General features: G+C 54.7%; 1 protein-coding gene across 7 annotated transcripts in view; it reads right to left on the reverse strand.

Annotated features, from left to right (window-relative positions):
* Positions 1 to 17233, reverse strand: part of PTPRN2 (protein tyrosine phosphatase receptor type N2) — an 801801-nt gene that overhangs the window by 426697 nt on the left and 357871 nt on the right. For all 7 annotated transcript variants that reach the window (XM_023250823.2, XM_023250821.2, XM_045053088.1 and 4 more), the window contains one exon: positions 1521 to 1600. In XM_023250823.2, the coding sequence (XP_023106591.2) occupies positions 1521 to 1600 (80 nt within the window). The remainder of the gene's footprint in view (positions 1 to 1520; positions 1601 to 17233) is intronic.

The following is a 17233-nucleotide window of genomic DNA, read 5'->3' on the forward strand; positions in this document are numbered from 1 at the left end:
GTCGTGCCCTTGGTACATCCACTGCCAAACCACAGAGTCCTGATGGTCACCAAGCTGTTCTTCTTAACCTTTTTCCCGTATAGCACCAGGTACGTGCGTAACATGATAAAATTATGTACAACACAAGAGAACTAATTCTTTGAAAGCGCGCGTGGAACCTCTTGCACGTGCACGACAAGAAAGCCTCAGCTCGCACAGCCCCGGCAGTCCCGTAAGTCCGGCAGGCGCACCGGGATACCTGAGCAGATTCAAGTATTCAGAAAGTCACTGCCATGGCTCTCACACATACACCCGGTGTGCGATTCCCGCCGGCATCTAGCATTTCAGTACGGGACACGAACACATTTAAAATGACCAGCAAACTAGATTTTAAATAAGCAACCCAGTTTCCCCCGAAAGCAATAAAAGAAATGAAAGGCCACCGCCAGGGAGTAGATGCCACGACTGTAAAAGCTGAGAAGACCTCCTTCCATTTTATACCGTTCATTACTGTGCCCTGAAGTCCCAGCAAATCCGACTGGGAAAGCATTGCTTCCCAGCACCGGGATGAGCGGCCACCTGTGGGACAACCGTTAATGATTCTGCGTAAAAAAAACCACAGTCGCTGACCGGGTCCTAACTTCGTCTGACCGTCTCTGCCGCGGAGACGCGAGGATGGATGCCGGAGGGAAGGAGGGGCCTGCGGCCACGAGGGCCACAGCCACTGACGCGGATCCCCTCCCTTTCAGGGGGCAGGGCATTTGCAGTGAAAGCTGCCGGCTTCTCGCCCTGGGGCCGCATCAAGCCGCTCCGCTGGGAATGACACTTTACTGCCTGCCGAGACACCTCACAGGGGCCTCACAGCGACCCAGGACACGGAAGCGAAGCTCGGGGCGTCGGGCTCTCCACGCGGTCGAAATTGGCTGGGTTTCTGGAGCAGAGTACAACTTGGCAAGGAGCTCTCCCTTCACCAAAAATTACTGGCCACTGAAATCGTTACTTCCGCAAAAAGGACCACTAAGGGCACCAGGACCTACGAGTAAAATCCGGCAGCCACCAAACCAGAGAAGACCGACCGCTGACCCCACCAGACAGAGCGCTGCCGAGGCCCGTTCCACGGCAAACGGCCACCACACGCCGAGATCACTTGCTAGGTCTCAAGGCAGGTGAGCAGGAATCCCCAGGGCCCTAGAAGCAAAGCTAGAACAGAGTTCTCGGTTTCTCTTCGAACCCTTCATCCTGCACTGTCTTGGTCCGGGACAGACAGAAGCACGGCCAGCGTGTGCTTCTCACCTGGGACAACGCGGAAAACCTCAAAGCAAAATGGCACTTGCTCTGTCCACGCGGGGGCCGCCGCAGACACCAGGCCCTTGCTCCTCTGGGTGCCAGGCTCTTTGTCTCAGACCGAGCGGTGTGGTCCTCATCCTGCACCTGCAGCCCAGCCCGCCGCGCAGTGGTGATGAGGCGCGGTGCCGACCGACCCTGTCGTCCCTGGGCCGGGCGAGCGTATGCCCGCGTGCGTCGTGTCGAGACAGCCTTACCTGCGGCCTGCGCGACGTCTCCCGTCGTCAGGTTCTGGACACTGGCGCTCAGTCTGAAGGTCACCGCTGGGCCCACAACACTGCAAGAGACCAGGAAGAAGGAGCTCAGAACCGCTCTGCACGGCGTGTCGCTTCTCCGCCAGCTACGCGGGAAACACGGACACGCTGACGACACACACGCATCGAAGCCACTGCTGTTCCACGCGCGACCTCCGCCAGGCTCCGGGTTTCTCGACGCCGTGCCTCTCTGTCCCCATATTCCAGGAATTCTGTCGACAGGCTTTGCTTTTCTAACCCATACACGGCAGCGCTCTTATAAAAAATTCAAATCAACCACAACCAACCAACAAGAACAAGCAGATATTCTTGCGAGGGAAGAAGAAAAATTGTTATGGAAACAGATTTTAGTATTTGGCTCCCACAGGAGTGGTAGGAATCAAAAGCAGAAAGGAAAGAGACTGGTATTTTTAAATTTCTCTTGACAGGAACCGTTTAAAAAACTTATCAAAGTCATTAAGAACTATTTAGTATAAAAATAACTAGCAGGGAATTGCCAGACAGGAATGATTAAAATTTTCAAAGCTTTTTAAATACTGTGTTGAACATCAGTTTCAAAAATATATCTCATTTTAAATAATTGTATTCGTCTGAAGGGGAGAGGGAAGAAGAAGGGAGGACCTTAGGAAAGGGGAGGGGGAGAAGAGGAGGGAGGAGGGGGGAGGGGAGGGAGAGGGGAGGAGGGAGGAGGGGTTGGGTCCCTTTCACCAGAACGCGTGTCCTAGCTCCTCAGGCTCCTGGCCTCAGGTGTCCAGACCCCTCCCGGGAAACAGCATCCCCCCATCTCTTATCCGTCTGGTGAATGAGGGTGTGAGGTGCAGGGCCGGTCCCACGGAGAGGAAGGTGCCGTGCAGGCTGCAGGGAGGTGGGTGCTCCCCTCCCCGCCCCAGCACGGACGCCGCTGTGCCCGGCAGGGGCGCGCGGGGCCCCAGAGGCGTCAGGGTGCAGCTGGAGAGCTGTCCTTCCCGCTGATCACCAGAGGCTCCTGCCACCGTCCACAGATGGGCTTGCACGTTGCAGTGCCCTCCCTCGGTGGAGGGGCTGGACCACGGAACCTCCTCCGTGTGCGTGGATTCGACGACCAAAATAACACCTCGAAGAGCAAAACCACTCGTCTGCCATTGCTAGGTCTCTACTGTGTGTGCGGGACTTTGCACGTCCAGTCCCGCCCCAGTGCCGGGGCGCCGGAAACTGCGGGTGCCAGGCCTTCAACAGCCCCTCCAGCTGGTAAGTCACATCTCTCCGGATGCTTCCCCAAGCTGCCAGTCCTACCTTCTCCACCACCTTTGTCAGTGGCGCGACAGTCATTTTTAAAGGTGCTGCAAACGGGGACACGAGGAAAACTACGAAGAGTCAGAATAAAAGAGTAGCGAGGCCGTGCTCAACGAGAGCCACGTGAAGGTTATCAGGACACCCTCAAAACTGGCAGCGAACCGCTGTAAGAAAACCTGCCCCCGCTCGGCGTCTCATCTCTGGCCCCGCTGCCTTCCGTGCTCATCCGTCCAGAGGCGAGCGGCTGCTTCTGGGTCTCGCGTGGTCTCGACCGGGTCTGCTCTGAGCTCGTGCGTTCTTGTGGATTCAGACATGACCCCCACTCGGGACACCGCGGTCCCACTTCTGTCCTGCTCCTCACAGGAGTGCCTGGCTCACCTCTCGCGGGCAGCCCGCTGTGTCCGGCCCATAATGCAGCACAGGAGCCTCGGCACCCCCTCAAGCCCAAGGAGACCCTCGAATCAGCCCCAGCTTGGTGAAGCAGCCGTGGCCCAGCCCGTGGACTTTCTCTTCGATTTCTTCGTGCAAGAAATGTCTACACGGTCACAAAACTCTGCTGAAACTCCCCGAAAACGCCACCATGTCCGTCCTTCCTGCTTGGTTCCCACCGCCAGTGGTTAGAGCCCTGACCCCAGTCACGGGCTGTGTCCTGGCCCAACGTGCCCCCAGGGGGCCGTCCTTAGGAGCACGCGTCGCCCACCCTCCAGACCCGCTCTCTCCACACACCCAGTCTAAGGCCCAGTCTAAGGCTCCCGGGCCTGTATCTGAAGCTGCCCGGCCAGATCCCAGCGACAGCCGTCTCCCCAGCACGGTGAGCTCGAGCCCCTTCCCCTGCTCAGAGTCCCTTCTGGCCTGACCCCCCCTCCCCCCATCCACACTCTGACCCACGGCAGACCCCTCTCCCAGATCCGCCGGCAGGTGCAGAGCCGCCTGGCACTGAGCACGTTAGCTGTCTCGTAGGACATTTGCAGCTTCCCAAACGGTTGGCTCTCTGGGGGCACGTGGAGCGTCCCTGCCAGGGCCTCACACACATGGTGGATGTGACAGAGTCACAGCTGTGACCGAGTCGTGACCGAGTGCAGATGTCTTCTCCATTGAGAGAAGGTCCTTATCCACATGAATAGGCCCCACCTGCCATCAAAAGGGCACTAATAACAGGTCTTCACACCGGGACCTGAGGGTTCTGTGTCTTTTCTATGACATTCCCCGTCTAACCTAAACGCCCGAGAATTCCTAGGCGGAAGAATTCCCTAGACCCAAATCCTCCCTCAGGTGCAGAGAATTTCCTCTGAAGACCGCCCCCCCCCGGGCTTTCCCGGTTCCTGGCTCACCCACGTGGTGGAGGAGAGTGCATTCACCTGCCCCCCATTCCCTGGGGGCCGGCAGGAGGGGCAGGGAGCTGTGGGTGGCAGCTTGGCCAGCAAGGGACGCAGCTGACACCTGGGAACGCGCCTGGAACTCGGGAAGCACTCAGAGCGTCGGCTTCTCAGAACCCAGGTTGGTGAGGCGGCACGGCCCCCGGGCCGCCCAGCCCCGGCCCCGCCACCAGTCCTGTCCTCTCTCTGGAGTCTCTCGAGAAGGAAGAAAACCCGAGTTTGCAGAGGACATTCAGGGAGGGTCAGCAGTCCAACCCGGTGCCACGAAAGGGACTCAGACCTGCTCTTCCCCAATACCTGCCCCGACATGTGGCAACGTGGAAGTCTCTACACCAAGCTCTCACCCACAAGTCTACAACGTCCCCTCCGCTCGGCCTGCAACCTCCTCGGCCTCAGTTCGCCCAGCTGTAAAGTGGGGAGGCGGGCTCTGGCCCAGAGGCTCCGGCTTACCCGGAGTAGCTGCCGTGGGCAGCCAGTGCCCGACGACCAGTGCTGCACAGCGGCCCGGATACGAGGAAGGGAAGGGAGGGCAGGTGTGTAGGGGCTGAGCAGAGACCAGCCTCGTCCCCAGATGTTTCGCACACATGCCCACTGCACTCAGACCCTGCTGCCCCTTGGCCAAGCACCACCATGTCCTGCCGGTTCGGGGCACCGAGCCGTGCCGGGAGCACACGGACGCTCACTGAGCTTCCCACCAGGGGCTTCTAAAGTAAGAAGCACTGTGAGCACGAGAGCTGGACGCAGGGGCTGGGTTTTGCCGTGAACCCACCATCAGAGAGCGTCAGATCCCCAAACCAAACGAGGACTTATCTGACACTCTTTGCAACAACGCCCGAAGCGGCGACCGAACCCACCACGGCAGAAGCACAGGGATCACCACAAAACGCTGATTCTCTCGAGGGTCAACCTGTGATTCATTTTCTTCCCCTCTTCTACTTCGTGATCCCTGGGATGTAATATTAATCTGTTGCCTTGACTTGCAATAAACTGGTGCTTCTGAGCCCAGGGCTGTTTGCAAACAGTGGGTGGACACAAACGGCTTCATCCGAGAGCCCTGAGGGCTTTCTCCCTTCCAGACCCCAGGGGCATGCAATCTGAAGGCCCAGGGGAAGCAGAGGCTGACAAGTAAAAGAGGGATTGCTGTGTTGGGAAAGAATTTAAAATATTAGCTAGAGGGATACACTCGATGCGCCATCAGGAAATGGCCAGAGAGCTCCCCGCCGCCCGCCCCGCCCTGCTGGGTCTCCTCCAGTCTTGGGAAGCACTATGTGCGGGAGGCGCCCCACTGGGAGGGTGTGCCTAGACCCTGCCCTATGGTCTGCCAGGGCTCCAGGGGCCCTCGGGAAGGGGCCGTGGTCACCAGCCAGGACTTCTGTTCCCATGTGGACAGCTGGAGATTGAGGCCAGCAAGACTGTCTGTCCTGAGGCATTCTCCTAATCTCACATATCAGCTCCTCAGTCCTAACTCAGGGGCAGTCTTTCTCCCAGGCCTGGAGCAGTAAAGGTTCATGCCAAAGGCCCGACGCAGCCGTCCTCAGAAACTGCCTGTAAGGCTGGCCCTGGGTTGCAGCGGGGAATTTGGCCAGCAGCAGGATTCCCAACATCCACACTCGATCGGCACGATCTCCCTGCGCCCAAACAGTTCAGGATAAGTAGGGTGTGAGCAGGTTATGGAGTGGGAGTGAGGTGCCAGGAGCTACTACTGTCTTCTAGGACCATGTGGCCTGGGCTGTCCTTACCGCCTTCTTCAGCTCTGCTTCTTCAAATACTTGGGGAAAACAGCCCCATATGCATAATGCTGGCACAGAAGGGGGAATTTCTGTGTTTAATCAGAAAATAAAAAATAAAACAGATGCCTAGAGCCTTGCAAAACAAGCCTTTTTTTTTTTTTTAGAAAGTCACTTATTAATAAATAGTGAGAGTTTCTCACACAGAACAAAATATTCCAACTCTATTGATACAAAAAAATTGGTGTTTAGATCAGGAAGAAATCATTGAAACAGATGCAAAGAAAGACGAACATGAAGTTATAAGGGAAGACCTATGTTTTACTACAAAACAGAGAAACTAATTCTGTTCTTTGACTTTCAGACTCTCATTCAGATTCAACCAGTAACCGTTGGAAACACATTCCATTCCTGCTATCTGCGGAGTTATGTCTTATACGGTCAACACAAGTGCGGATTTAAGGAACACCGAACCAGGGCTCCTGGGGAAGCAGAGGGCTGGGCTCTGCCCAGACTCTGGTCCCATTTTCCGAGCCAGTCAGTGTACGTGACACCTTGCTTCACGTGTGCTTCCGTTTAAAGACACCTCATTGATAGACTTATTGCTTCTTTAACATTGAATTCACCGCCTACCACGCTGTAATTCATGCCTGAACTGACCTTTTCTAATACAGCATTTTCTCTAAGGCACAGCCCAGCCTTCTTGCACATAAGAACACAACGCACTACACTTGGGGGCTGTTCCAAACAGTGAAGTCACCAACAAAAAGCACAAAGACGTAAAAAATGTAGCGCTGGACGGTGAACAGGACACGTGTTTGCGATATGAGCCAAAGTAAGAACGCAGGTGTCTCCTTGTTCAACCCCAGCTGGGAATGTACTGGTGAGAAACTCAAAACTTTCAACCCTCTGCAACAAGTCTTCGAGCGACCACACAGCGCTATATTGATTTTGGGGTTTCGGGTACGTTTGCAAATATTGAACCACAAATAGAATCTACGGTGCTTCCTAGTGTGTGTTAAGCACGTTCACACACGTCAGTGACCTTATTGTTTTTATCACATTTTACAATTTAACACCGTAGAGTTTAAGGGGCTTATGACCCAGCTGTGTACCTGTCCTTCCTTGCTATGTGACATCAGCACACGACTCCCTTTCACCTGCAAGGGACAATGATGTGCATCTGGGGAGGGGGTCTGGCTGGCCGGGTGGCACAGGACCTCCCCCTTAACTGACCCCATCGTCTTCCGCCCCCACCCATCAAGAGTGGTCTGCTGCTCCTCCAGCCTCTTCTGTGAGGTCCACACTCACAGGCCTTCGTGGGCTCCTAGTGCTTCTGCACGCCATGCCGCCCCCGACCCAGGCAGTCATCCCCTGTCTGGAACAACATGGTGGAGACGAGAGGCAAGATCAGCTACTTCTCTGCTGACCCCACGGCTCTAGCATGGCGAGCTCACGGCCACGGAGTCGCTACGGGCAGACTGGTCACACACGGCACACCCGACCTACCATGAGGTGCTCTGCTGACAGCACGCGTCACACGAGTCCACTTTCCTGCAGGACCACGGACTTCCCGAGGGTCAAATTCACATACTGAGAAAGGGGACAGCTCTTTATGGTGGAAGAAATGCCGACAGGTGGAGCCCGCCTGCCAGACACAAACCCTTCCAACTTGAGGGAGAGAGAGTCTTCACGGTCTCAGCCCAGAGAACCCCGGGGGGCATGTGCGTCTGGTGCAAGGCTCCAGCGGCCCCTCCTGGAGACCATATCAGGAGAACAAAACCGCACATTATTGTTAGGAGTCAGGCTGGAAAGAATAGGAAAAGATACCTCCCCGAGATCCGGCAGCACTCACTGAGTTAGAACTCCCTTCAACCAACTTAAGCAAACGGTGTGCGTGCACGCAGGTGAAGGGTGCGTCAGCCCTGCTGTTCTAGCTGGCGGTCTCCGTCATAGACACAAGTGGTCTTGAGCTCTAAATTCAGTGTTTCCACTCGATGCTTCCTAGTGGCTATAACCTGGTCAATATGTGACACGCTCACATATCTACAACATATGATTATACAACATTGAGAACTATATATCGATTAGAATATTGATAATTACTTTCTTTTACACGGTCACAGAACATGCTAACAAGCAACAGAAGTAGCTTCTAGCACTTTAATACTGACATATTGCTGTTTTTCCAGAATTCCCCATCCTATCATTTAAGGCTGATGAAACAAACAACATCCCCATTAACCCGAGTGTTAGGGGTGAGAGTTACATGGTCTTTTCTTAAAATTTTTTTTTTTCAACGTTTATTTATTTTTGGGACAGAGAGAGACAGAGCATGAACGGGGGAGGGGCAGAGAGAGAGGGAGACACAGAATCAGAAACAGGCTCCAGGCTCTGAGCCATCAGCCCAGAGCCCGACGCGGGGCTCGAACTCACGGACCGCGAGATCGTGACCTGGCTGAAGTTGGACGCTTAACCGACTGCGCCACCCAGGCGCCCCAGCATGGTCTTTTCTTTAAATGAGGACTCTTTAGAAGTCCCTTTTCCCCCTATTTTTATCACTGAAGACACTTAACAAGAATCTAATGCTCTGTCTTTATACTATCGAGATACTGACATATGAATCTTCTTAATAACCATGAGTCACCAGGTGAGGCTTCTACGTGTTAATTTTCACCGCACAACAGTCAAATCTTATGAGTTATGAGACACTGGACTCAGCCTGAGCCCAGACCCACTCAGGTGAGAATGGGGAAGGCAGGTGATTCCCGGTGAGACCTTATTTTTCTTGTGAGTTAACACTGTGTCCAAAATGTGGAACACAAAAATTCCTGTCAGTCGAGGGTTCCACTTTGTTTACTTAATTTGGCTGTTGTTTCTCCTCTATAATAACAGGCTACACGTGACACAGGATTATTTGTATCAGGCCTAACAGAGAGACAACAAACTTGACTACAGTTTTCCTTATTAACGCTGGCTAAACGGCCCTTAACTCTGTACTTAGAGATAAACCTCAGGAACTAGATCCCCTTGACTTTTGGGGGATAAAAAGAAGATCACAATATCTAATTAAAATGTTTCTTACCAGCATATTCTGCCTTGGCTTAATGCACTGGCCTATGCTTTGTCTATTTGATCCTGGATTTGGGGTAAAACCTGTAACATGGATAGATGGGATAGAGGGAGGGAGGGCAGCGGGAGGGGTGGTGGAGGATGGAGAATGCATGACAGATGATGGCGGATGGGTGGCCTTCACCAGCGTCCTTTCCTGGCTACAGGGCCCAGAACCACGTTGCTCACACTTTCTTCCCCTCACACTGGTACTGACCCTGAGTTGCTTCTGGGGGTCACCAGGTTCGTCCTCGTCTTTTTCGTCAGCTGTCCCTAACTCCACAGTTTGGTAGGGGACTGATCCAAGCCAGGAACAGAAAACCAACGAAAAACGAGTTCATGTCTGGCTGTTACAGAATCATCTTTGCAGGCCTCATTCCATCCATGTCAAATTACAAAATTCTAGAATTCCATGAAATAGCAAAATAATGCTCACATATATTCCTAAAGCATACTTTCCATTACCATACTTTCTGCACAATTGTATATTCCTGCCTCCCAAACATCAGGCAATAGCTTTCCAAAATATCTAAATGGAGGGTTCGCAAAAGAGGAAGGACTGAGAGAATCAATTCTGATTTGTTTGACGAAACACAGACTTACAAAATTACCGCACGATAACTTAACACAAGCCTTCGTCGAAACATAATACTGATGATGCTTTATCTTCTTAAAGGGTTGGGCAACTGCTTTACTACAGGTTGTCTCCCATTCGCAATTACTGTGTGATTACGTACAGTTTGGGAACTCCTTCTGTCACTAGGGAATGCCTTACCTGGCACTCTTTTCTTCTCATGGAGTATTTGGAAGAAAACAGATTAATCCATACTTAGGTTTTGCCTTTGGACTTTTAAAGCATTTGCTTGATTTTTACTTGCTAGAACAATGGATTGTTTTCCGGCCACAACTGAGAGGTGACGTGTTTGGTCCCAAGAAACCTGCGATACACCCACAGCGGTGCCTGCACGGCCGGGTGCCCATCTGACCGGAGAGCACGCATCCAACACGTCTGCAGGGCCCCGGGCCCCGGGGACATATCTTCCAAGGCAGCTAGACTCCCACAGTGCGTGAGGATTAATGATTTTCACAATCAAATAAATAACTGAATTATTAGTGTCAAACATTTAGAAACAAAAGCAGCACCTGAAAACTTGGACTCAAGTTTTCTCGTGGGGGAGGAGCAGAGGGAGAGGGAGACAGAGAATCCCAAGCAGGCTGCGCACTGCCAGCACACAGCCTGAGGCGGGGCTCCAATCCAGGAACTACGAGATCATGACCTGAGCCAAAGTCAGACACCTAACCGGCTGAGCCCCCCCGGCACCCACTAAGGCTTTTACTTGAAGCCACTGGCTGTCGAGTGCTGCAGCAAAGCCGGGCAGGAGCCTCCCTCTTGGGAAAGGGGGGTTCCCAGCCTGCCGGGCCCCTCGGCAGGGGCGTCCCCTGGCACCGAGGCTCACTGTTCTGTTTCTCGGTTTGTTTCTGTTTCTCCGGACACCCGGGCTGCCGGATGCCCGGCCTGCACCCATATTCTGGTTTGTAATCCACGACGTGACACAACACTCGGGGCCGGTTTCCACGCAGGAACGAGTCTCTGTGTTCCCGGTTGGGGCCACTCTGTATGCTTCTCCTGTCCTTCCTTGTGGTGTCAGTTCCCACGGGTGAGAGGGGCAGGACTCCTGGCAGACGTTAAAGCCTGCCCGTCGGGACGGGGCCTGAGGAAAGCGTCCTGACTTGCCCACTCCGTAGTCGTGAGGAGGCAAGCGTACTCGTAGCGTCTCTGACTCCGGAGAGAGAGGCGGGTGAGTGAAAATGAGCTCTACTTTGTTCTCCTGAGAAAAATGAGAAGAGGCTGAGCAGAGAATTCTAGCATTGGCAGCACAGGCAATAAATAAAATTTCTGTTTTACCACGGTGTTTCGTTTTATTTCAGTGTAACTTTTTTCACGTGTTCACATATTTCTTGGTTTAAACAACATTTCATTTTCATAGTCTACGATATATGGAGCGCTACCCTCTACGGAGTGCTGAGTGTCTGCACACGCTTAGCACTCAACCCTCCACAGCTCTCGTGCAGGCGCCATGATGCCCATCCTACAGTTGAGCAAACAGGCGAGGCGAGCTTAAGCGGCTTGCCCAACACCTTAAGGCAGCGGAAAGACGGATACAAACTTAGGCCAGACTGACTGACTCGTTTTCAGTCAGTCAGTCCGTCACTGAGCATATGTTCAGCACCTGGTACGTGCCCAACACCATCCTAGGCTCTGAAGATGCGTTGCCGAGTGCTAGGCCCAGTCCCTGCTTTGAAGGACAGCAGCCTCCCGGGAGAAATGAAGACCCTCCTCTCCTGGATCAAGGGATTATTAGGAGGAAGCACAGTGTCTCTCTGAGCCCTAAATCCTGGGACGTCTAGTCCAACACACAACTATGCCACCCACCCAGCACGTCACACTCTGGGGGTTCGTGCAAGCCTGGGGAAAGGGTTATTCTTGGCAATCGGACCTATTCACAGTTAGCCGTTAGAGTAGCTCCGTAACAGCAACAAAATACTAGCGGAACGGTACAGGCTAGCCAAGCCGAATGCTGACACAGCAGGCAGCGCCTAATGAGCTCTTGGCTCTGGGATGTCTCATAGGATCTCTGCAGAGATCCCATTAGCCTTAGAACTGGTTATGCAATTTCTGGGGGCCCAGCGCAGAAGGGAGATGCGGGGCCCCTGTTGAAGAATAACGTATGACGACTTTAGGGACGGCAACAGAAGAGCGTTGAACCAAGGGGGGCCTCCTGAGAGCAGGGCCCACATCACAGGCCACACCGTGTGCTGACCATCCACATTTTACAGGTAGGGAACCTGAGGTTTAGAAAGGCTACGTAACTTAACCCGTTCTGAGCTGAGATGTCATTTCTCAACAGGAAAGGGCTCAACCAATACTTTAAATACAAACATCATCACCCAAAGCAGAGGGATTTACTTACAACGAGAAAGGGCCACCCTTCACTCAAGCGGACCCACTCCTCCCTCCCCACGGCCTCATCCTCGGTCTGAAGATAGGGCTGGGGCAGTCTCGTCATAGTGTGACACACCCTTGAACCCACAGTGTAGCTGTCTCTAGCCCTCGGTCAGACCTCGGCCATCTGCAAGGTGCACACAGAGCACGGCCAGTGCCCCTGTCCCAGTTAGACAGGACCCTGAACATTAGGCCCTTCTTTCTCTGCCCCTCTAAGGTGGCGTCAGTGAGGAAATCCTGGACTCAGGTGGAGGAAGGTGACAGCATCCACCTGTGACCACCAGAGCGTGTGGGCAGTGGACACAGTAAGTAGAGGTGTGGCCACCACGTACGGGAGGCTCCGTACGGTTCCGGGTTTTATTGCTGGAGGCTCTCGGCTGTGAGTGATGTTGTTGACCCCCAACATAATCTTTATCACTGTTAATTTGCAGTGCCCCGGCACCTCCCCAAATTATCCATGGCTTTGTCATCACTTGGGCTACAGGCCAAAGGGACCAACCGAGTGAGCTGAAGGCCACTCTGACCCTTTCTCCAACTTCCTCTTTAATGTCTTCATAGATCAGAGAGACAAGACAGGAGCCAAAGAAACACAATTCTGCCCCAGGAAACGGACCTTCCACAGATTCTCGCACCCGTGGAGGGAGGCGTGGGAGCGGGTGGGGGTGCGAGGCATGGGAAGGAGGGATGGAGTAGGCCTCAGCATCACTGGGACTCACAGGATCGACCCGCTGGGCATCCCCCCGGCCCTGTACAAGGAGATCCTAATGAAAAGTGTCAGTGTGCTGGGTTCCCACCGCTGCACCTCCAGGAACCGTCTCGAAAACAAGAGCACTGTATTTTCATCAATTCAGTAAATCACACAGATGGGAAACTAAACTGCTTCTTGCATCAGGAGAACACAGGAAGATTGATCACAGAATTAGGCTGGCCTCCCGCAGTGCCCTGGGCTGATCCGAGCCTTCTCGGGGCTGATCCAAAGGCTCAGGACGAGCGCCGACAGCAGCCCCCACTGACTACGGAGTCTCCTTTGTATGGCGGGTCCCACGGCACCGCCCACCTGACGGTGCTGGAGGAGGCAGCCCGTGCATCAATCAGCACCACGGTGGACAGCCGTGATTAGATTATAAAATCATGACTGTGGCCGTCGTGTGTCTGCTGGCATAATTACATCAGCATGCTAATGCCGTTTTAATGGTCTCTAATGATGTAATAAGAAATAATGGAATTTATTTGACAGCTACATAACCATTAAGAAAACATATTAAGTACAACTGGTACTTCCATAAAAACGTAGACAGTCTCTGAAAGCGCCAGCTTGCGCGGCGGCCCCTCTTCCTCTCCTGGAACAAGGAACAGCCGTGGCCACACAGCAGCCCCCTTCCAAGGCCTCCACTGTGCTGGGTCAGGTATGCACCCCTCGGGAGGAGCGAAGTTCACAGCACACACACAGTAAGTAAAGATCCAGAGGTGTGGCACAGACGTGAGCCGGCCAGATGGGGGGCTGCAGAGAAGGCTCTGGCACCAGGAGGCCCAGCTTGAGATCTGAAACATGAGCCCTATAAAGAGCAGGGAAGACTGGGCATCTCCAGCCATAGGGAAGGACTCCCACTTGAGGGCCACGGACCAGATTCCCAAGGGCGTAAAGAGAAGGTGGTGGTGGTGTCAGATGTGGCTCATAGGACACAGGAAGCCCACCCCCCAGTTTTCCCAGCAAGGAAGAGACTGTAGCAAAAGACATTTACAAAAGATTTGATCTGGCCACCAGCTTGGCCAGAAGGTGCTCCCTGGAAACGCCTCCGTGCCCCCAACCTCCCCCAACATGAAAGGGCTTTGTGTGGGAAGGTCTGAGACCTGAAGTCAGGAGCAGACCCAAGGTACAGGCCTGGGACAGAGGGACTGCAGCCAGCTTCCAGCAGATGTCTGTACAGGACACCCCCCATCAGATGTCCTCCCACCAGATGCCCCCCCTCCATAGCAGATGCCCCTCCAGTCCTGACATGCCCCCCACAGAAAACCCTCTCCAGACACCCCCCCACTGGACACCCCGTCCAGACACCCCCCCACCAGACACCCCCCCAGCAGATGCCCCTCCAGTCCTAACATGCCCCCCACAGGAAACCCCTCCAAACACCCCCCACCGGACACCCCCCAGCAGATGCCCCTCCAGTCCTGACATGCCCCCCACAGGAAACTCCCCCCACGAGACACCCCCCCACCGGACACCTCCCCCAGCAGACGTCCCTCTGGTCCTGACACCCCTTCCCCCAGAAGCCCCTCCAGTCCCCAAGTCTGCCTGTCCTAGCCCTGGCCCTGGCCCTGCTGCAGCTGCTCTGAGAGTCTCTTAGAAGCCGACCACCTTGCTGAGAATGTGGAGAAATCTAGGTGGCAGGTGGGCAATGTAGAAACAGGGGACATGGCATCCAGACTCTACCCAGGGCTAAACATGCTTCTGGACCTTGGAAACCCGTGTCATGTTCTCTCCAGGAGGGGACTTCAAACCGTAGCTGCCTATGGACGTCATGGAGACATCAGCAGCAGCTGCCTCGTGTAAAAGGCTCAGTCCCGCGTGTTCTGCTCAGTGGGCTCGTCCCCTGGGATCTGCCCCTGGGGCCGGGCGATGAAGCAGGCCGCCACGGTGGGCTTCTGGCCTGACCCAGGCGTAGTGCCCCTCCTCGGCGGTGGGCTCGGGGCCACACCCACCTGACCCACCTTGGGGCTCCCAGCCCGCCGTGCTCCCATCTGTCCTGAGGATGCCCCCCTCCCCACCCCCACCACATCAGCAGCCCTGTGCCTGGGTCATGGTGCAAACACACCCCGGACTTCTCACCCAGAAGCCGGGGGGGTGGGGCAAGTCTCCAGGAAACACAAAGCCCCCCCAGTGAAGGGACCTCTGCCCTCTATCTGGTACACAATCACCACGAAGGCAAAAGGAAATAATGAAAATTCAATCCATTCAGTCCCCAGTGGGCCAGACGAAGTTTTACTCTGAAGTCTCTCCGTGTGATTACGTTTTTTGTCTAATTTTCTCAATAATGGGCCTGAGCCATGATAACATTCTCCAATTGTGCAGGCCACCCCGGCTGCGAGCTCCTCCTGGAGATACAAATCCTTCTTATTATTTCCTGCCCTGACTGCTCCCGGGACATTCTCAACGGTAACGACAGAGGCACCGATTCATTTACTCCCTCAGCGGCACATGAGCCCTCGCACCAGCAGGTGAAGTTCCAAGGCCTAAGGAAGCACAGGCCAGACTCTGTCCCTTCCTGTGGATGGAGGGATGAGGAATGTGAGGAACGACCCGCTGCTGCTGAGGGCAGTGTGGGTGCCAGGCCCACACCGTGCCATCCCTCATTCTGGTATGGGGGCATTTAAATGTATGTATTTTTATTTTTTTCATTTTTTTTAAATTTTTTATTTTTTAAATAAAATTTATTTATTTGAGAGAGAGAGAGATAGAGAGTGTGCGCACGCAGGGGAGGGGCAGAGAGGAGAGAAAGAATCCCCAGCAGCCTCCGTGCTCTCAGCGCAGAGCCCAGTGCAGGGCTTGAACTCATGAACTGTGAGACCATGACCTGAGCCGATATCAAGAGTCAGATGCTCAACCGACTGAGCCACCCAGGTGCCCCTGTCATGGGATGCATGTCCACGCCGTGCAGTCACTGTGCTGGGTGCCTCACGTGAACATGTGTCAGTGACTGCTGTGACCCCTGACCTTGGGGTCTGGTGGCGAAGACCGAAAATGACCAGCCATGTGTGGGGTGCGGGCAGGGACAGGGTAGGCGTGCTCGGGAAATCTCCCTCTGCTTCCTCGAAGGGACCAGCCAGGACTGGCTCTCTGTGTGTGCAATCCTGTTTAACCGCAGCCTGTGGAGACCACGCAGGGGGCAAAGGGCCAGTGCCCGCCCCCCTGGGCTGTGCTCACACTGAGCTCCCGAGTTGGACGGCCTCACCCCTTCTGCAGGGCCGCATACAGATGGGCAGTGCCCGGACGCCCGCACAGAGCTGCCAAGGGATCCTGCGTGGAACGGAATGTGCTTTGGCAAAGGACAATCCTAAAGGGCCTGCGAGGTGCTGGGCGGGGATGGGAGCTGCCCCCGGAGGGCCGGCGTGTGGTTTTAGCAGACATGGTGACTCCCAGTCTCAAAGCTACGGCCCACATTCATGATTTCCTCTCTGAGGCCCAAACCCCAGCCGGGATGGGGTGGGCATCACCACCTCTCACCCAGAAACCTCAGTGGCCCCAAGTCACTTGGGCCTCCATTCGTGTCCCTTGTCATTCACTGTGGAAGCAGCTAGAGACACACTCTCCTGACAAAAGCTGTCCAGTGGCTTCCCAGCACACGGAAGCAAAACTGAGCTCCTCACGAGGGCCTGCGGGCCCCCCGAGCTGCCCTGGCTGTTGGCACGGGACGCAGCCCCCCTGCTTGTAGGCAGCTCCTCCGTCTTGGCTGGGCGCCTCCTCTCCGGACCTCACGGCCTCAGTCCCTTCCTTTCCACGTGAACCAGGGCAGCCCGGCCTTTCCCAGCTCTGTCCTGCATTTGTTTCTGCTGAAATGTCATGCTCTCTGCTCCACCCGTGGCCTGGCGCTCGTAGATCCTTGTTGAAACATTGCATCTTGTGGACGGTCACGTTCGCCGGTGCGCAGATGGTACAAGAGCCCTCGTTAGCTGGAGAGAACGGGCGGACTGTCATCGGTGGCAAGGAGCCCAGCGAAGTGAATCTCGGCTTACTGTTCAGACCAGGACTTGGCCTTGGCCCCTCTCCCAACTTCTGGCTCCTCCCTACTCACAACGAAGGGTGACGAACTTTGGAACGAATACCAGCAGCAGGTACGGATCTTGGAAAGCCCCACAGAGTAGGAGACTCGCAGACGGTCAGAGGAACCGTATTTCCAGGACCGAAGGTCCAGGGCCAGCTTTTCGCATCAACAGATGTCTCGGCTGAGCCCTTTATCTCTGGGCCGAGTGGCTCACGGCACACACACTGCTGCGTCCCGACGCTGCCTTCTGAACTGACCTCCAGTCCAGACCCCCCAGCTGGGACATGCTGGTCTGTCCACGCCTGCTCTCACTTACTCCATTTGTTATACTTCCAGGTACCCGGCTCTGTGCAGTCCTGCCCCACACTGTGGACTTGCCACGTGTCAGCACCCCAGGCCCCAGCTG

Source organism: Felis catus, chromosome A2 (assembly GCF_018350175.1).
Source record: "Felis catus isolate Fca126 chromosome A2, F.catus_Fca126_mat1.0, whole genome shotgun sequence".
Taxonomy (NCBI): domain Eukaryota; kingdom Metazoa; phylum Chordata; class Mammalia; order Carnivora; family Felidae; genus Felis; species Felis catus.